This window comes from Molossus molossus, unplaced genomic scaffold, assembly GCF_014108415.1.
Source record: "Molossus molossus isolate mMolMol1 unplaced genomic scaffold, mMolMol1.p scaffold_m16_p_14, whole genome shotgun sequence".
NCBI classification, from domain to species: domain Eukaryota; kingdom Metazoa; phylum Chordata; class Mammalia; order Chiroptera; family Molossidae; genus Molossus; species Molossus molossus.
Genome location: NW_023425349.1, coordinates 70255493 through 70271583, shown reverse-complemented (window position 1 = coordinate 70271583; position 16091 = coordinate 70255493). Strand labels below are relative to the sequence as shown.

The 16091-nt window shown below is 36.5% G+C and overlaps 1 protein-coding gene across 4 annotated transcripts in view; it reads right to left on the bottom strand.

The window, feature by feature from the left end:
- The window catches only part of DENND4C (DENN domain containing 4C), a 131402-nt gene that overhangs the window by 73325 nt on the left and 41986 nt on the right, over window positions 1-16091 (bottom strand). For 3 of the 4 annotated variants that reach the window (XM_036260970.1, XM_036260968.1, XM_036260971.1), the window contains exons 6-10: window positions 15184-15422; window positions 13536-13602; window positions 11518-11576; window positions 10544-10688; window positions 7203-7378 (exon numbers count right to left, since the gene is read on the bottom strand). In XM_036260970.1, coding sequence (XP_036116863.1) covers window positions 7203-7378; window positions 10544-10688; window positions 11518-11576; window positions 13536-13602; window positions 15184-15422 — 686 coding nt within the window. Of the gene's footprint in view, window positions 1-7202; window positions 7379-10543; window positions 10689-11517; window positions 11577-13535; window positions 13603-14026; window positions 14095-15183; window positions 15423-16091 lie in introns of those variants that run through there. The other variant, XM_036260972.1, reaches the window with a different exon arrangement.

Below are 16091 nucleotides of genomic sequence, written 5' to 3'. Positions count from 1 at the left end.
CCAACTGAAAGAACAAGAGAACTCTAATAAAGAAGAGCTAAATAAAATGCAGTTAAGCAGTTATCAGAGGTAGAGTTCAGAGTGACAATAATGAGAAAGTTCAACACAATGAATAAAGAGTTCAACAGCATGAGTAAAGATATAGAAACATTGAAAATCAACCACCTGGAAATGAAAAGCCACCAAGCAGAAATGATGACATAGAAGAAATAAAGAACACATCAGAAGGAATATCCAGCAGAGTAGAGAAAGCTGAGAACTGGATCAGTGAATTAGAAGACAGAGCAGAAAAACTCACCCAATCAGAGAACCAAAAAGAAAAAACAATTAAAAAACAGGAAGACAGCTTAAGAGAACTGTAGGACAATATGAAACGTAACAAAATCCGCATTATAAGAGTTCCAGAAGAAGAAAAAAAATGAGCAAGGGCTAGAGAATATATCTGAAGACACAGTGAGAGAAAACTTCCCTAAGTTGGTGAAAAAAGAAGCATACAAGTACAAGAAGCACTGAGAGGCCCAAGTAAAAAGAATCCAAACGAGCACATGCCAAGACACACAATAATTAAAATGCCAAAAAACAACGACAGAATCCTAAAGGCAGCAAGAGAAAAGCAACAGGTTACCTAAAAAGAAACCCCCATAATACTACCAGCTGATTTCTCAACAGAAACACTACAGGCAAGAAGGGAATGGCATGAAGTAATAAAGGTAATAAAAAACAAATATTTGAATCCAAGACTACTCTATCCAGCAAGACTAACATTCAAAATAGAAGGTTTGAAATAAAGAGCTTCCCAGACAAAATAATAAGGCTAAGGGAATATATTAGCACCAAGCCAGCAACTACAGGAAATGTTAAAAGGACTGCTGTAATTAGTAGAAGAAACAGGAAGAAAAATATAACCACCATAAACAAAAATGGCAATAAATAAGTACGTATCAATAAGCTTAAGGGTAAATGGATTAAACACTCTGATAAAAAGACTGGATGTAGCTGACTGGATGAGAAAGCATGACTCATATATATGTTGTGTACAAGAGACCCATCTCACAACAAAAGACTCACATAGGTTGAAAGTGAAGAAATGGAAAAAAATCTTCCAAGCAAACGAAAAAGAGAAAAGAGCTGAGGTAGCAATACTCATATCCGATAAAATAGACTTTTAAAATGAAAGCTGTAACTAGAGACAAAGAAGGTCACTACATAATATGAAAAGTATCTTTCCAACAGAAAGACAGAACCTTGGTAAACATATATGCACACAATACACGAGCACCAAAATATACTGAAAAAGTTCTGGAGGACTTCAAAGGAGAAATCAAGAGCAACACAATCATAGCAAGGGACTTCAACACCCCACTGACATCACTGCATGGATCCTCTAGACCAGTGGGTCTCAATCTTCCTAATGCCACAACCCTTTAATACAGTTCCTCATGTTGTAGTGACGCCCAACCATAAAATTATTTCAGTTGCTATAATTTTGCTACTGGTATGAATCACCATCGGAAATATGTTTTCTGATGGTCTTAGGCAACTCCTGTGAAAGGGTCGTTTGACCCCCATAGGGGTCGTGACCCACAGGTTGAGAACTGCTGCTCTAGACCAAAAAATTAACAAGGAAACAGAGACTCTAAATGATGCACTAGATTAAATGGACTTAATAGATACCTACAGAGAATTACACTGCAAAACTGGAGAATTCACATTCTTCTCAAGTGCACATGAAACCTTCCCAAAGAAGACCACATGGTACAACACAAACTAAGTCTCTAAAAGTTCAAGAAGATTAAAGTCATATCAAGCATCTTCTCAGATCATAATGGCATGAAACTAGAAATCAATTACAATGAAAACACACAAAAACATTTAAACACATGGAGGCAAATAGTATGTTATTTAACAATGAATGGGTTACCAGAGAGATCAAGGAAGCAATTAAAAACTTCCTGGAACCAATTAAAATGAACACACAACAACAGAAAATCTATGGGATGCAGTGAAAGCAGTCCTGAGAGGGAAGTTCATAGCACGACAGGTCTACCTCAAGAAACAAGCAAACTTTCTATTGAAGAGCTAACCTCAAAACTTAAGGAACTAGAAAGGAAACAAAAGAAAATCCATATCAAGTGGAAGAATATAAATAGTAAAGAGCAGAGCAGAAATAAATGACATAGATTCTAAAAAATCAATTCAAAAGATCAATGAAACAAAGAGCTGGTTCCTTGAAAAGAGAAACAAGATTGATGGACCCTTAGTAGACTCACCAAGAAACAAAGAAAGAGAACCCAAATAAACAAAGTCAGAAACTAAAGAGAAGTAACAAATGACACCACAGAAATATAGAAGATCGTTACCAAATATTATGAACAATTATAAGCCAACAAATTAAACAATCTAGGCGAAATGGACCAATTTCTAGAAACACAGAGTCTCCCAAAACTGAACTGGGAAGAGATAGAAAACTTGGACAGACCAATAACCACTAAGAAAATTGAAGATGTAATCAAGAAACTCCCAGCAAACAAAAGCCCAGCCCAGACAGCTTCACAGGGGAGTTTTGCCAAACATTCAAAAAAAATCCAACACTCGTTTTCTTCAAACTATTCCAAAAAATCCAAGAAGACAGAAGACTTCCAAACTCATCTTATGAGGCCAGCATAATCCTAATTCCAAAACTGGATATTGACACTACAAAGAAAGAAAACTACAGGCCAATAACCCTGATGAACACAGATGCCAAAATCCTTAACAATATATTAGCAAATCGGATCCAGCAATACATCAAAAAAATTACTTATCATGACCAAGTGAGATTCATCCCAGGGTTGCAAGTCTGGTACAATATTTGCAAATCAATAAATGTGACACACCACATGAACAAAATGAAAGATAAAAACCATATGACCTTATCAATAGATGATGAAAAAGCATTCAACAAAATGCAATACCCATTTCTGATAAAAACGCTCAGCAATGTGGGAATAGAAGGATCATATCTCAACATAATAAAGGCCATATATATGAAAAAAGCTACAACCAACATCATACTCAATGGGCAAAAACTAAAAGCACTTCCCTTACGAACAGGAACAAGACAGAGATGCCTACTTTTGCCACTCTTATTTAACATAGTACTGGAAGTCTTATCCACAGCAATTAGACAAGAATAAAAAATAAAAGGGATTCAGATTGGAAAGGAGGAAGTGAAACTGTCATTATTTGCAGATGACATGGTATTGTACATAGAAAACCCAAAAGACTACATCAAAATTCTACTAGATTTAATAAATGAATTTTGCAAAGTAGCAGGATACAAAATTAACATCAAGAAATCGATGGCATTCTTATATGATGAACTTACAGAAAGAAAAACTAAAAATAAATCTCATTTACCATTGCAGCAAAAACATTACGATACCTAGGAATAAACTTAACCAAAGAAAACCTCTTTGCAGAAAACTACAGGTCACTGAAAACAGAAATAGAGAAAGATATAAAAAAAAGTGGAAGCATATACCTTGTTCATGGATTGACATCAATAAAATATCCATACTACCCAAAGCAATATGTAGATTCAATGCAATCTCCATCAAATACCAACGACCTATTTCACAGAACTAAATACTCCAAAAGTTCATATGGAACCAAAAACAACCCGAAATAGCCACAGCAGTCTTTTTTTTTTTTTTTTATCTTCACCCGAGGACATTTTTCCATTTTTTGTTCAGGTACAGTGGGAGGGAAAGAGAGAGAGAGAAAAACATCAATGTGAAAGAGACACATCGAGTGGCTGCCACCCACATGACCCCAACCAGGGCTGGGGACAAACTGCAACCGAGGTACACGCCCTTACCCGGAACCAAACCTGGGTCTCTTGGGACCACAGGCCGATGCTCTAACCACTGAGCAAAACCGGCCAGGGCTAGCCACAGCAGTCTTGAAAAAAAAAGAACAAGGTAGGAGGGATCATAATACTGGATATCAAAGCCACTGTAATCAAAACAGCCTGGTACTGGCACAAGAACAGGCATATAAATCAATGGAACAGAACAGAGAACCTAGAAATTGACCCAAGTCATTATGCTAAATTAATATTTGACAGAGGTGGCAAGAGTATACAGTGGAGTCAAGACAGCCTCTTCAATAAATGGTGGTGGGAAAATTGGACAGCTACATGCAAAAAAATAAAGCTAGACCACCAACTTACGCCATACACAAGAATAAACTCAAAATGGATAAAAGACTTCAATGTGACTCGAATATCCATAAAAATCCTAGAAGAAAATGTAGGCAACAAATTTTCAGACATCACACGCAGCAGAATTTTCACTGATACAATGCCTAAGGCAGAAACAAAGGAAAAAGTGAACACATGGCACTACATCAAACTAAAAAGCTTCTGCACAGCAAAAGAAACAAGCATCAAAATGGAAAGGGAACCCACTATGTGAAAGAACATAACTGCCAACAATACATTAGATAAGGGGTTAATTTCCAAAATATAGAGAGTATTCACACAATTCAACAAAAAGAAGACAAAAAACTCAATTAAAAAATGGGCAGAGAACCTAAATAGACACCTCTCCAAACAGGACATACAAATGGCCAAGAGACATATAAAAAAATGCTTGTCACTAATCATCAGAGTGATGCAAATTAAAACAACAATGAGGTATCACCTCACACCTGCCAGAATGGCTGCCATCAACAAACCATCAAACAACAAGTGCTGGTGAGGGTGTGGAGAAAAGGAGACTCTCATATACTACTGGTGAGAATGCAGACTGGTGCAGCCACTATGGAAAACAATATGGTGTTACCTCAAAAAGTTAAAAATTTAAGTTCTATTTGACTCTGTGATCCCACTTCTAGAAATATACCCTAAGAAGCCTGAAACACCAATCAAAAAGAATATATGTACCCCTATGTTCATAGCAACACTATTTACAATAGCTAAGATCTGGAAACAGACCAAGTGTCCATCAATAGATGAGTGGATAAAAAAGCTGTGGTAGCCCTGGCCGGTTTGGCTCAGCGGTTAGAGCATCAGCCTGCGGTCCTGAGAGACCCGGGTTCGGTTCCCGCTAAGGGCATGTACCTCGGTTGCAGTTTGTCCCCGGCCCTGGTTGGTCGTGCGGGTAGCAGCCACTCGATGTGTCCCTTCGCGTCGATGTTTCTCTCTCTCTCTCCCTTCCTCTCTCTCCCTCCCACTCTATCTGTACAAAAAATGGGAAAATGTCCTCGGGTGAGGATAAAAAAAAAAAAAAATCTTAAAAAAGCTGTGGTATATATACACAGTGGAATACTATGCAGCTGTAAGAAAGAAAGATCTCTTATCCTTTAAGATGACATGGAGGGACCTGGAGAGTATTATCCTAAGTGAAACAAGCCAATCAGAGAAAGACAAATATCCATGATCTCACTTATTTGTGGAGTATAATTAACAAAACAGACCCAGAGACATAGAAAGGAGTACAGTTCAGACTGACAACCCTCAGAGGAGGGGGCCACAGGAGAGGGATGAGATAAACCAAAGGACTTACATGCATTATGCATAACCAATGGACATAGACAACAATGTTTGGGGGAGGAGGGGTGGGATTGAAAGGAGGGTATCTAGGGGGTAAAAGGAGAAACATCTGTAACAAAAAGAAATTAATAAAAATTGCAAAAAAAAAAATGACAAATTTTTCTTTAATCCTCACCCAAGGATATTTTTTTTGTTGATTTTAGAGAGAGAGGATGGAGGGGAAAGAGAGAGAGAAAGACAGTGGGAGAGATATCGTTTGCTTACTTCCTGTACGTGCCACAACCTACATATGTACCTTGACCAAGAATCAAACCTACAACCTTTTGGTATATGGGACAATGCTCCAACCACCTCAGTCTTTTGGCCAGGGCAAATTATAAATTTTTTTTTTTCTTTATTGATTTTTAGAGAGCGAGGAAGGGAGATGGAGAGATAGAAACATGGATGAGAGAGAATATCGACTAGCCACCTCCTGCATGCCTCCCAGTGGGGATTTGGCCCACAACTTGGGCATGTGTTCTGACCGGGAATCAAATGGTTACCTCTTGGTGCATGGGTTGATGCTCAACCAACTGAGCCACACCAGCTGGGCAAACTACAACTAATTTTTAATATCAATTAATCTGCAATAAAATATATCCTTATAAAATTTAAATCTAACAACTAAGGAAAGACATAATTTTACCCTACATTGTGACTAAAGTAAAATAGGTAAACCAATTTTTTAAAAGCTTGAATTAAACCTAGGAAGCATATCAACCCTTGAGCTCTGAGAGCAGTGTTTAACCATTTTTTTTTTAGCAAAAGAAACTTTATTTGAATGACAGACAGACTCCCGCAGCAGGGAGGGGACCCAAGTAGGTTGCCAATGGGGCTCTGTTGTCTAGGGTGTTTAACTTATTTATTTATTTTGCACTTATCCTCAGATAGAGCAGGAGGGAAAGAGGGAGAAAGAGAGAGAGAGAAACATCAATGTGAAAGAGGTACATCAACTGGTTGCCACCCACACGACCCCAACCAGGGCTGGGGACAAACTGCAACCGAGGTACATGCCCTTAGCAGGAACCAAACCCGGGACTCTCAGGTCCGGGACGACGCTCTAACCACTCAGCCAAACTGGCCAGGGCTGTTTAACGTATTTTTAATATCCATTTTCTCTTTTGATAAACATAAGTATCTACTGCCTCCCATTAACTTTAGTATTGAAATATAAACTACTATAATGTAGATAATGTTCTTTTCCAAACCACACAGCTTTTCAAGGTTCTGATACTTTGCTCTGGTTGAGATTTACTGATTAAGACTTACTGCCCTGGCCAGTTTGGCTCAGCGTTAAAGCGTCTGCCGCAGACTGGAGAGTCAGGGTTTGGTTCCCGCTAAGGGCACGGGCCTCGGTTGCAGTTTGTCCCCGGCCCCGGTTGGGGTTGTATGGGTGGAGACCACTCAATGTGTCTCTCTCACATCAATGTTTCTCTCTCTCTTCCTCCCTCTCTCCCTCCCGCTCTATCTGAAGACAGATGCAAAAATGTCCTCGGGTGAGGATTAAAAAAAAAAAAAAGACTTACTAACAATTTTAAAAATAGCTTATTTCTAGATGCCTTCAATGTGCTGTAACTACATATGAGGGAAAATATAAAGGGAGATAATATAAAAAGAATCAACTTACACATATAACATGTTTGTATCCAAGTCAATGCAAACAACATCTTGTGGTGGGTCATGAAGATCAAAATACCTTGAGTCAACTCCAACTATAAATGGTAAAGGTGCACTAAGCATTCCCGCCAGTGAGAGAGGACAAAGGGGAATATATGGGCATTGCCACTGAAAAGGAAAGATCATCTGGGGAAAAAGTTTTAAAAAATTAGTCAAATTTGAAATTTGGAATAAAATTATGTAATTAACTAATATTACTGAAAGGAAGTATTAAGAAACAGTAAGTCTAATTTCTTTTACCTTAAATGTCATTCCAAAAACTAAATGATTATAAAACAGTATAAAGCAATACTATGAGTCATTGTAATTAAAATCTTTAAGCATGACAATGATCATAAGCACAATAAAAATGCTAATAGCTCTCTGCATGTTAATTCTTCTAATGTATATACAAAATCCACAGTTTTATGGAAAAAGTCAAAGTAGAGAACTCCCTAAAAATTAAAAAACAAACTCATGATCTTAAAATCTCATGCATTTCATCCATCTATTAAGTCTCAAAATAACCTTTGACTAAAATCCAACTAGGAGCTCCAGACAATCAAAATTTTTTAAATGATTCCCTTGGTAATAATGGTAATAGTCGACTGAAAATTTCTACAAAAAACATTCCTAACCACTGAAACAAAATGATCCAACTTCAGTGAAGCTTGAAATCTTAAAAAATAAAGAAGGCGAAGAGATTAGTTTAAGAGCATACATACAGACAACAATGTGGTGATAGCTGGGTGTGGAGGTGGGTAAAGGGGGAGAATGGGAGACATTTGTAATAGTGTCAACAATAAACAAAAATAAGTAAATAAAACACACCTTAAGAATCTTAGGTTTGTAAAGACAAAGCTCTACCTTAATTGTATCACATATGCTTGTTTTTTTTTTAAAAGATAAGGTTAACTAAAAATCCAGATTATAATTTTAATAATCAGCTAATATTAAATTTCTAATCACTGCTAAAATTTTTCCTCTACTATAAAAATTCTTGCTGTCTTTCAAGGTCTAATTTCATTCTTACGTATCCATCATCGCTAACCCCAAAGAAATGCCTATAGCATTTACTACCTCTATCTGTTATTCCAGATGGTTATTCAGAATGGGATTTTATCTTCACTATTTACTCACCAAGTATCCGAGCACTTAATATGTGCCAAGCACTGTCCTAGATGATGGAGCATAACAGTGAATAAAACAAGATCCTGCCCTTATGAGATATACAGTCTAGCATAAGAGTCAGAAAACATTTTCTGTAAAAGATAGGAAATGTTGTAGGACTTGTGAGCCATATTGTTGGTCACAAATACTTAACTCTGTCTTTATGCACAAAAGCAGTCATAAGTAATAATATGTAAATAAATGGCCTATGTTCCAGTAAAACTTCACAAAAACAGATGGCAAGCAGGATTTGACTCGTGGGCCATAGCTTGCCAATAACTGGTCTAGCAGGAAGAGACAGAAAATAAACAGAAGACATAATAAATGAAATATAAACCATGTCAGAACTGCTTAGTGCTACAGAAAAATAAAAAAGTAAGCCATGTAAAGAGGATTAGAGTTCAGAAAGGAGAGGGGAAACAAGTTGTATTATTAAATAGGCCAAACAGGGTGGGCCTCCTTAAGAAAGTGACAACTGAACAGAAACCTGAAGGAGGTGTGGGAGGGATTTAGCCACGGGGATATCTAGAAGAGTTCTTCAAAGAGGAGGAACCGCTAGAGCAAAGCTTCAAGGTATGGGGCCTGCTTCGGAGGTAGCAAGGACTCCAATGTGGCTGGAGCAGAGTGATCAAGGGGCAAAGTAGCAGACAATGAGATCAGAGAACAGAGGGACAGAGCCATAGCACAGGAAACTTGAAAGGACTTCAGATTTCCTTCAGTAAAAACTGCCTGTCTTCTGGTCAATATTATACCTGCACCTACATAAGAAATTCTGGTACAAAACTATCTGACAACAAAATATGACACCCTTGTTTTCACCTTTGACTTATGCAGCGCAACCATAAATAGGGTCGTAACATAAATATTCTTTTGTTTCGTTAATTTTTGCTATGGGGTTCCACTAATTCTTTATATTCTTTGGTATGCAAATCATTCTCCTTTTGAAGAATTTATCTTGTCACCATTCTTTTCAATTTTTTTCGTCTTCAAATTGCTTAACTGCCAAATCCTCATTTACCAGTGTTCTGCTTGCAATTCAGGGAGCTCTCCAACATCAGTTACATAAATTCCATACAATCTTTTTTTGTTTGTTTTTCTTTATTGATTTTAGAGAGAGAGGAAGGGACAGGGAGAGAGAGAGAAAAACATCGATAAGAGAGAACATCGACTGGCCGCTTCCTGCATGCCCTGCACTGGGGATTTGGCCCACAACCTGGGCATGTGCCCTGACTGGGAATCAAACTGGCAACTTCTTGGTGCATGGGTCGACGCTCAACCGCTGAGCCACAACAGCCAGGCAAATTCCATGCAATCTTGCATTTTTCATAAAATTTCCAATTTCATGTTGCAACTTTTCCACCTGTTCTTGAACTATGCTGCTGAAATTAATCAAGAGACTGAGCTTCAAAGATTCTGACAGAGGAGCATGGATAAACACTAATGTTTTATAGGAAGAAATATTTGAGTGGGAACTTTCTAAAATCAGTCAGTTCATTAACAAGTATTTTCCATGTTATAATGACTTCTACATTTACATGCAACTGTGGAGGTTTGAAAAATTAAGTATGTACATAAATAAAGTTCTTTGCTTTCCATAAACCATCTTACATGTTACTGTTTTCAATTCTCACAGCATTTCTCAGGTCAGATTAAGATCTTGGAGACATAGCCCATTTGTTGATTTAACAAGTAAAATATTTATTATTTATTATTTATTATTTATTCAGTGCTTACTCCATGCTACTAAGCATTTGTACACTATCCTATTTCAAAATCACTTTGAATTTACTATATGTTACTACTGGCCCACAAAGATTCAAGGTTAAAATTGGGAGAAAGTAACTGTGTAATTTATTTCCATTAATATTAAGGCAGATGAAATTGGCCAGCCCTCTCATTTAATACAGTAAGTTTCATTCACAAGTTTTATTATTATGTAATCATATAGATTCTCTGAAGAACCCTAAAATATGAAAAATTAGAATCTGAAAGTCTCTCTCTAATAAAGTTTTACTTTGCCATCCTATTGTTTTATGTTAAACTTATATTAGTAATTCCAAAGTTGCTTTCGTTGAAGGAAATTTGCCTTTAGAGTAAAAATTGTCAGTAATTCTGTGCTAAAAGGAAAAATTCTGTACTTACAGCTACAACAGCTTCAGCTACTCCAGTCAACACAGCTGGTCTTAGAGAATGCAGCAGAATCTTACTCTCAAGTAAAACAAAGAGCAGCAGTGTTACACAATTCTCAGGACCCAGATTCATTAACAAGGTGCTAAAGTTGGCTCCACTAGTAAAAGAGAGAAAAAAAAAATGATTATGAACTATTTTGCTAAAACATGTTAAGCTTTGCTTATTAAATTATTTACTAAATATTAATAGAGTGAAAATCTAGTGTTGATTTCAAGTCTTGATTTAGTTATCATGGAAAGTAGCAAAACTAATGAGATAGTTTAACAGAATAATTTAAACTCATCCCTTGGTAACAAAGGGGTATTTGTCAGGAAAGAGATTCCTGAAGATGAACCATATGGGCAGAGCTCAAAAGAAAGGTGATAGGGATTTGGAGGTTGGGAGGAAGAATATATACAAAGGTTTATCAGATCCAAGAAATTGAAATAAAACTACTGTGACTAAAGCATAGTAAGGGAAGTGGTGAAAATAGTAAGAGATTATGCTGAAAGAAAAATGACACAATTTTTTGCATTCTCAAAAGAACATACTGGCTGCAGTGTGAATAAAGAGCTAAAGGAAAAAAAGAACTGAAGAGTATCAATTAAGAAGCACTAAAGTAGTCCACATGAGAGATCGTGCTAGCCTGAATTACTGATGGAGATGAAGAGGAAAGATTTAAGACATTTTAGGAGGTTAAAATCAGTTCACCTTAAATATTTAGTTATAAACTGAATATGCCAAGGGGAGAGATGAGAAGAAAAGGAAGGTATTCCTTACATCTAATTTTGCAACTCTCTTAAGTATTCTATTTTTAAAATGGCCCCACCACTCATCCAGCTATCAAAGTTAGAAACATTAAGGCTATCCTTACATAGTTTGTAAAAATAGCACTTTCTTATCCTAACCAAATGAATAAATATATCATTTTAGACAGCATTATTTACCTTAGTGGTAAAGGTGTGGAAACAGGCTGTGATAATATGAGCGCATCATGGACTGATAGCTTAAAAAAAAAAAAAGATAAATTAACCGAGCCAATTTTGAAACATTTAGATTAAGGATAAAATGGAAAATACTTTTCTGTGCAGACTAACACAACAGTTTTGGAAACATGTACTAAGATATAAAATAATAGCTGTATTTACTCAGAGTACTGTATTAGTTTCTTATTTTTTTATGTTTTCCTTTATTGATTTGAGAGAGACAGGAAGGAAGAGGGAGAGACAGAAACATCGATGAGAGAGAACATCAACTGGCTGCCTCCTGCATGCTCTCCACTGGGGATTTGGCCCACAACCTGGGTATGTGCCCTGACTGGGAATTGAACTGGCGACCTCTTCGTGCATGGGTCAATGCTCAATGACTGAGCCACACCAGCCGGGCTGTATTAGTTCTTTTTAATTAAATTATTAATTCAATTGAATTTTGATTCAGTTAATTAGTTAAAATGTAGTTATTTAAAAATTATGAAATAATTGCTTTTTAAAAAACCTCAAATTTGGGCCCTGGCCGGTTTGGCTCAGCAGTTGGAGCATCAGCCTGCGAACCAGAGTCCCGGGTTCGGTTCTCACTAGGGGCACGTACCAAAAAAAAAAAAAAAAAAAACCTCAAATTTGTCCTGGCTGGTTTGGCTCAGAGGTTAGAGTATTGGCCCATGGACTGAAGAATTGTGGGTTTGATTCTGGTAAAGGGCACATACCTCAGTTACAGTTCAGTCCCCGGTCCTGGTCAGGGTTGTGCAGGAGGCAACCAATCGATGTGTCTTTCTCACATTGTTGTTTCTCTCTCTCTCTCTCTTCCTCCCTCCCTCCCACTGAAGATAAATGGAAAAAATATCCTCAAGTGAGGATTGAAAAAAAAGCCTCGAATTTATTTACTCTACATACTGGTAAGCACTTGGAAGTTACTTAATACATATTAATACCTGCTGAACTGAAGTACATTCAAGATGAACAAAATGTATGTAATGCTACCATATCACATATAATGTTGATAACATCTTAGAAAAAAGTTTTAAATTGCTTGCCTCTATAGATCAGTGCTACTCAAAGTGCCAATCTGCAAACTGTTATGGGTCCAGGAAGAGAGGGTATATAAACAGAGAGCAAGCCATTAAAAAGCTTTTATGGCACTCTGACACTGCCCACACATCCAACAACATGATCAGTGAATTCATGTCTTTGGACTTGGTATAGACCTATTCATGTCTACACAGATCTCACACAATAAGTTTCATATGTCACAAGCTGTATATTTATATAGGCCTGCCATTGACTAAAAATAAAAAGAAACTAGTCCTTTAACAGAGATAGTCTGAAGAGCACTATTATAGACTATTTCACTTTTGCCCTCCAACCATAACTCATTTCATATTTAATATTAGTCATTGCCATATAAAAACATTCCCATAACATAATTCTGGGTTTTAAGTTATGAAAATCAGCTACATAAAGTCTATACATGGACCAATGTTGATAACATTATGAACCAAGAATTATAATTATTTCAATTCTTTATACCCAAAATTCAAAACACCAGTACAAAGGAAGTTCAGTAAAGATATAAAATACAGGCCCTGGCCGGTTTGGCTCAGCGGTTAGAGCATCAGCCTGCGTTTCCGAGAGACCGGGGTTTGGTTCCCGCTAAGGGCATGTACCGCGGTTGCAGTTTGTCCCTGGCCCTGGTTGGTCGTGCGGGTGGCAGGCACTCGATGTATCCCTTTCACGTCAATGTTTCTCTCTCTCTCTCTTCCTCTCTCTCCCTTCCACTCTATCTAAACAAAAAAATGGAAAAATGTCCTCGGGTGAGGATAAAAAAAAAAGATATAAAATACAGGAAATTCAAGGGCTTTATGAATGCATATTGCTCCATCTCAAACCCAAAAAGCCACAGAACCCCCACTCTGCAATGATAATAATGAACATTTGAAGGACTCCCCTCAAATATACTCTCTTTTGATTACCTGTACAAGAATTCTTGGTCTTTGTGGTGAAGGAAAAGGAATATTTTGCATAAAATGTGAAATGTACCTGGAAAAAATTTGCAAATAAAGATCATAATTACTTTTCTAAAATGCTTCCTAGATTTTAACAAATCTTAAATATCATTATATATCATCTCAAATACAACAAAGCCACTTACCTAAAACTTATCCTAAATAAATTTAGTGTAAATAAATGTACTCATCCTACTGAACTTCTGAAATGTACAACATAGTTCCTGATTTAAAGTCCATATTATACCCTATTATTGGCAGAAATATAGAGTAACAGAATATAATTTTCATGAAACAAGCAAATTTTTATTGTTCTGGCTATCAGTGTGAATATGGGAACCAACTAACCCTGAGGTAAGAAATTAAAAGTAATATAAAATTTAATCCTAACAATTAAATATTAATTAAATATAAATTTAATATAATTCTTTTACTACAACTTTGCGCAAACCACTTACCCTCTGGGTTTTCCACCTATAAATAATGCTTCTTAAGTTTCTCCAAAGTTTTGAGATCTTAGGGGTCACTAAAATGCAAAGTATTACTTCAACTGAGAAAAAAAATTGATTTTATTTTCAAAAACTATTCATTGAAACTTAATTTTTCAAAAGGTTGCAAGCTTGTCACTCACATTAAGTTTTAATTCATACAATTTTAAGTTAATATGACAGCTGAAAGTTAAATCTAGAATTAAGAACCATTAGATTGGCATTCCAGGAGTACAATCTTAAAGTTGAAACCATATTTCTATACCAAGTTGTGATAAGTTCATGCATAGAACTTGATTATTTTTAAATGTGATTTTGAACAGTATTATTTTAAAATCTACAAATAATTACCCCCAAACTTATCCACTAAACTAGTATGTTTTGCTGGTACTCTATCTGCTATAATGGGAGATTTCTCAAATTGTAACAAAAATCTATGTTTATGTGTATTATATAATACATTTCCAAGCTCTTGATACATTCTGGTTTGTTAGTAGGGTACATAAATTATGTACTATAATGAACAAAAGTCAATGTGCCACTAGAAGTCAGAAAAGATGTGGTTTTCAAAAGACAAAAGCTAAACACATATTTTTCTTGACAAAAATTTCCGTAACGGAATTATAAATCAAAGGCAAAACATGTAGAATTCTGTCATGGCTAAAACAAAAACCTCACTTTTAATATCAATTAATTCCTAGATCAGCTTAGAGATGTTTTATAGCTAGACTTTGGAATGGCCACTTGAATGGCTGGTGGGTGGATGGGTGGGTGTGGGTATGTATGTATGTATGTATGTATGTGCGTGCGCGTGCACATCAGCAGCTATTTCTCTCTTGGTTATTAGAGAATGAATAGGAAGCACACACACAATACAATGTATGTAAGTTCCTTCCTCATCTGAATTATCAAAAGATTATTATTTGGTCATCCTCACCCACCACTCAATGTTAAATTCACAATGATTCAAGTGAAAAGGGAGCAAATAAAAAGTAGGGTGACTGTAACTCTCCTTCCAACTCTGCTGCTTAAAGAACAAAATAAATACACACACACACACACACACACACACACACACACACACACACAGTCTTTCCAGCAGACATCTCTTTAATCATTATACATACTTTTCAATGGGAAGAGGATGTGGTCCAGACACAGAAAGTTTGTAGATAAACATGAGAAATTTTCTAAAAGCTTCAAAAAAAGGCCAGTGTGAGAGTAAACAAATGCATTTGTTTGAATTGATGGATTTGGAGACTATTTTTCTTTCCACAGGTGTCAACAAGCCCAGCTGCATAAGCTGTTTCTCTGTTAGAAGTTCCCAAGAGTAAGGCTCATAAAACTGGATGGCAGCTCCATATACCTATACAGCAATAGAATTCCATTATAAGATTTGAGGGGTTTTTTAAATTAACTTCTCTTATTCCACAGAAATATTTGCTTAGAATGTATGACAGATAGATGAAAAGAAAATTCTCAACACTGCTGATGGGAATATAAAATGGTGTGGCTATTATGGAAAGGTTTGGCAGCTCCTCCAAAAGTTAAAGAATTACCAAATGACACAGCAATTCCACTTCTAGGTATTCCCTGCTTTTTGAAAGTTCATATTATACCACCTCACTTTTACAAAAGACCTACATTAGCACCTTTTTACTCTAACAGAAATAAATCCAAAGGGGATTTTCACTTTTATAAAAAAAAAGGCAAAAAGTGAAAATAGCACTCAGCCAGCATTGTAGAGGCAGTATGCACCCTGGCAGTGGGAGTGGCACCACCAAACTCCTTCCTGGGGAACCACACTCAGCCTCTCCACATCAAGTCCCCACACTCTGAACTTTGGCTGTGCTTTACCTCAATTTATTTTGTTCTTCTGTCAGCAAGATGTGTCCTAAGGTATCAGAAAAGCCTAAGAGAGCTCATAAGGGTGTTATGCTTAGCATAAAATGGTGTAATTAAGTGTTTTGACCATGAACTACATACCAAAGACATCCTATGTGTGTTGAACTTGCCTAGTCCACCATTTATACTA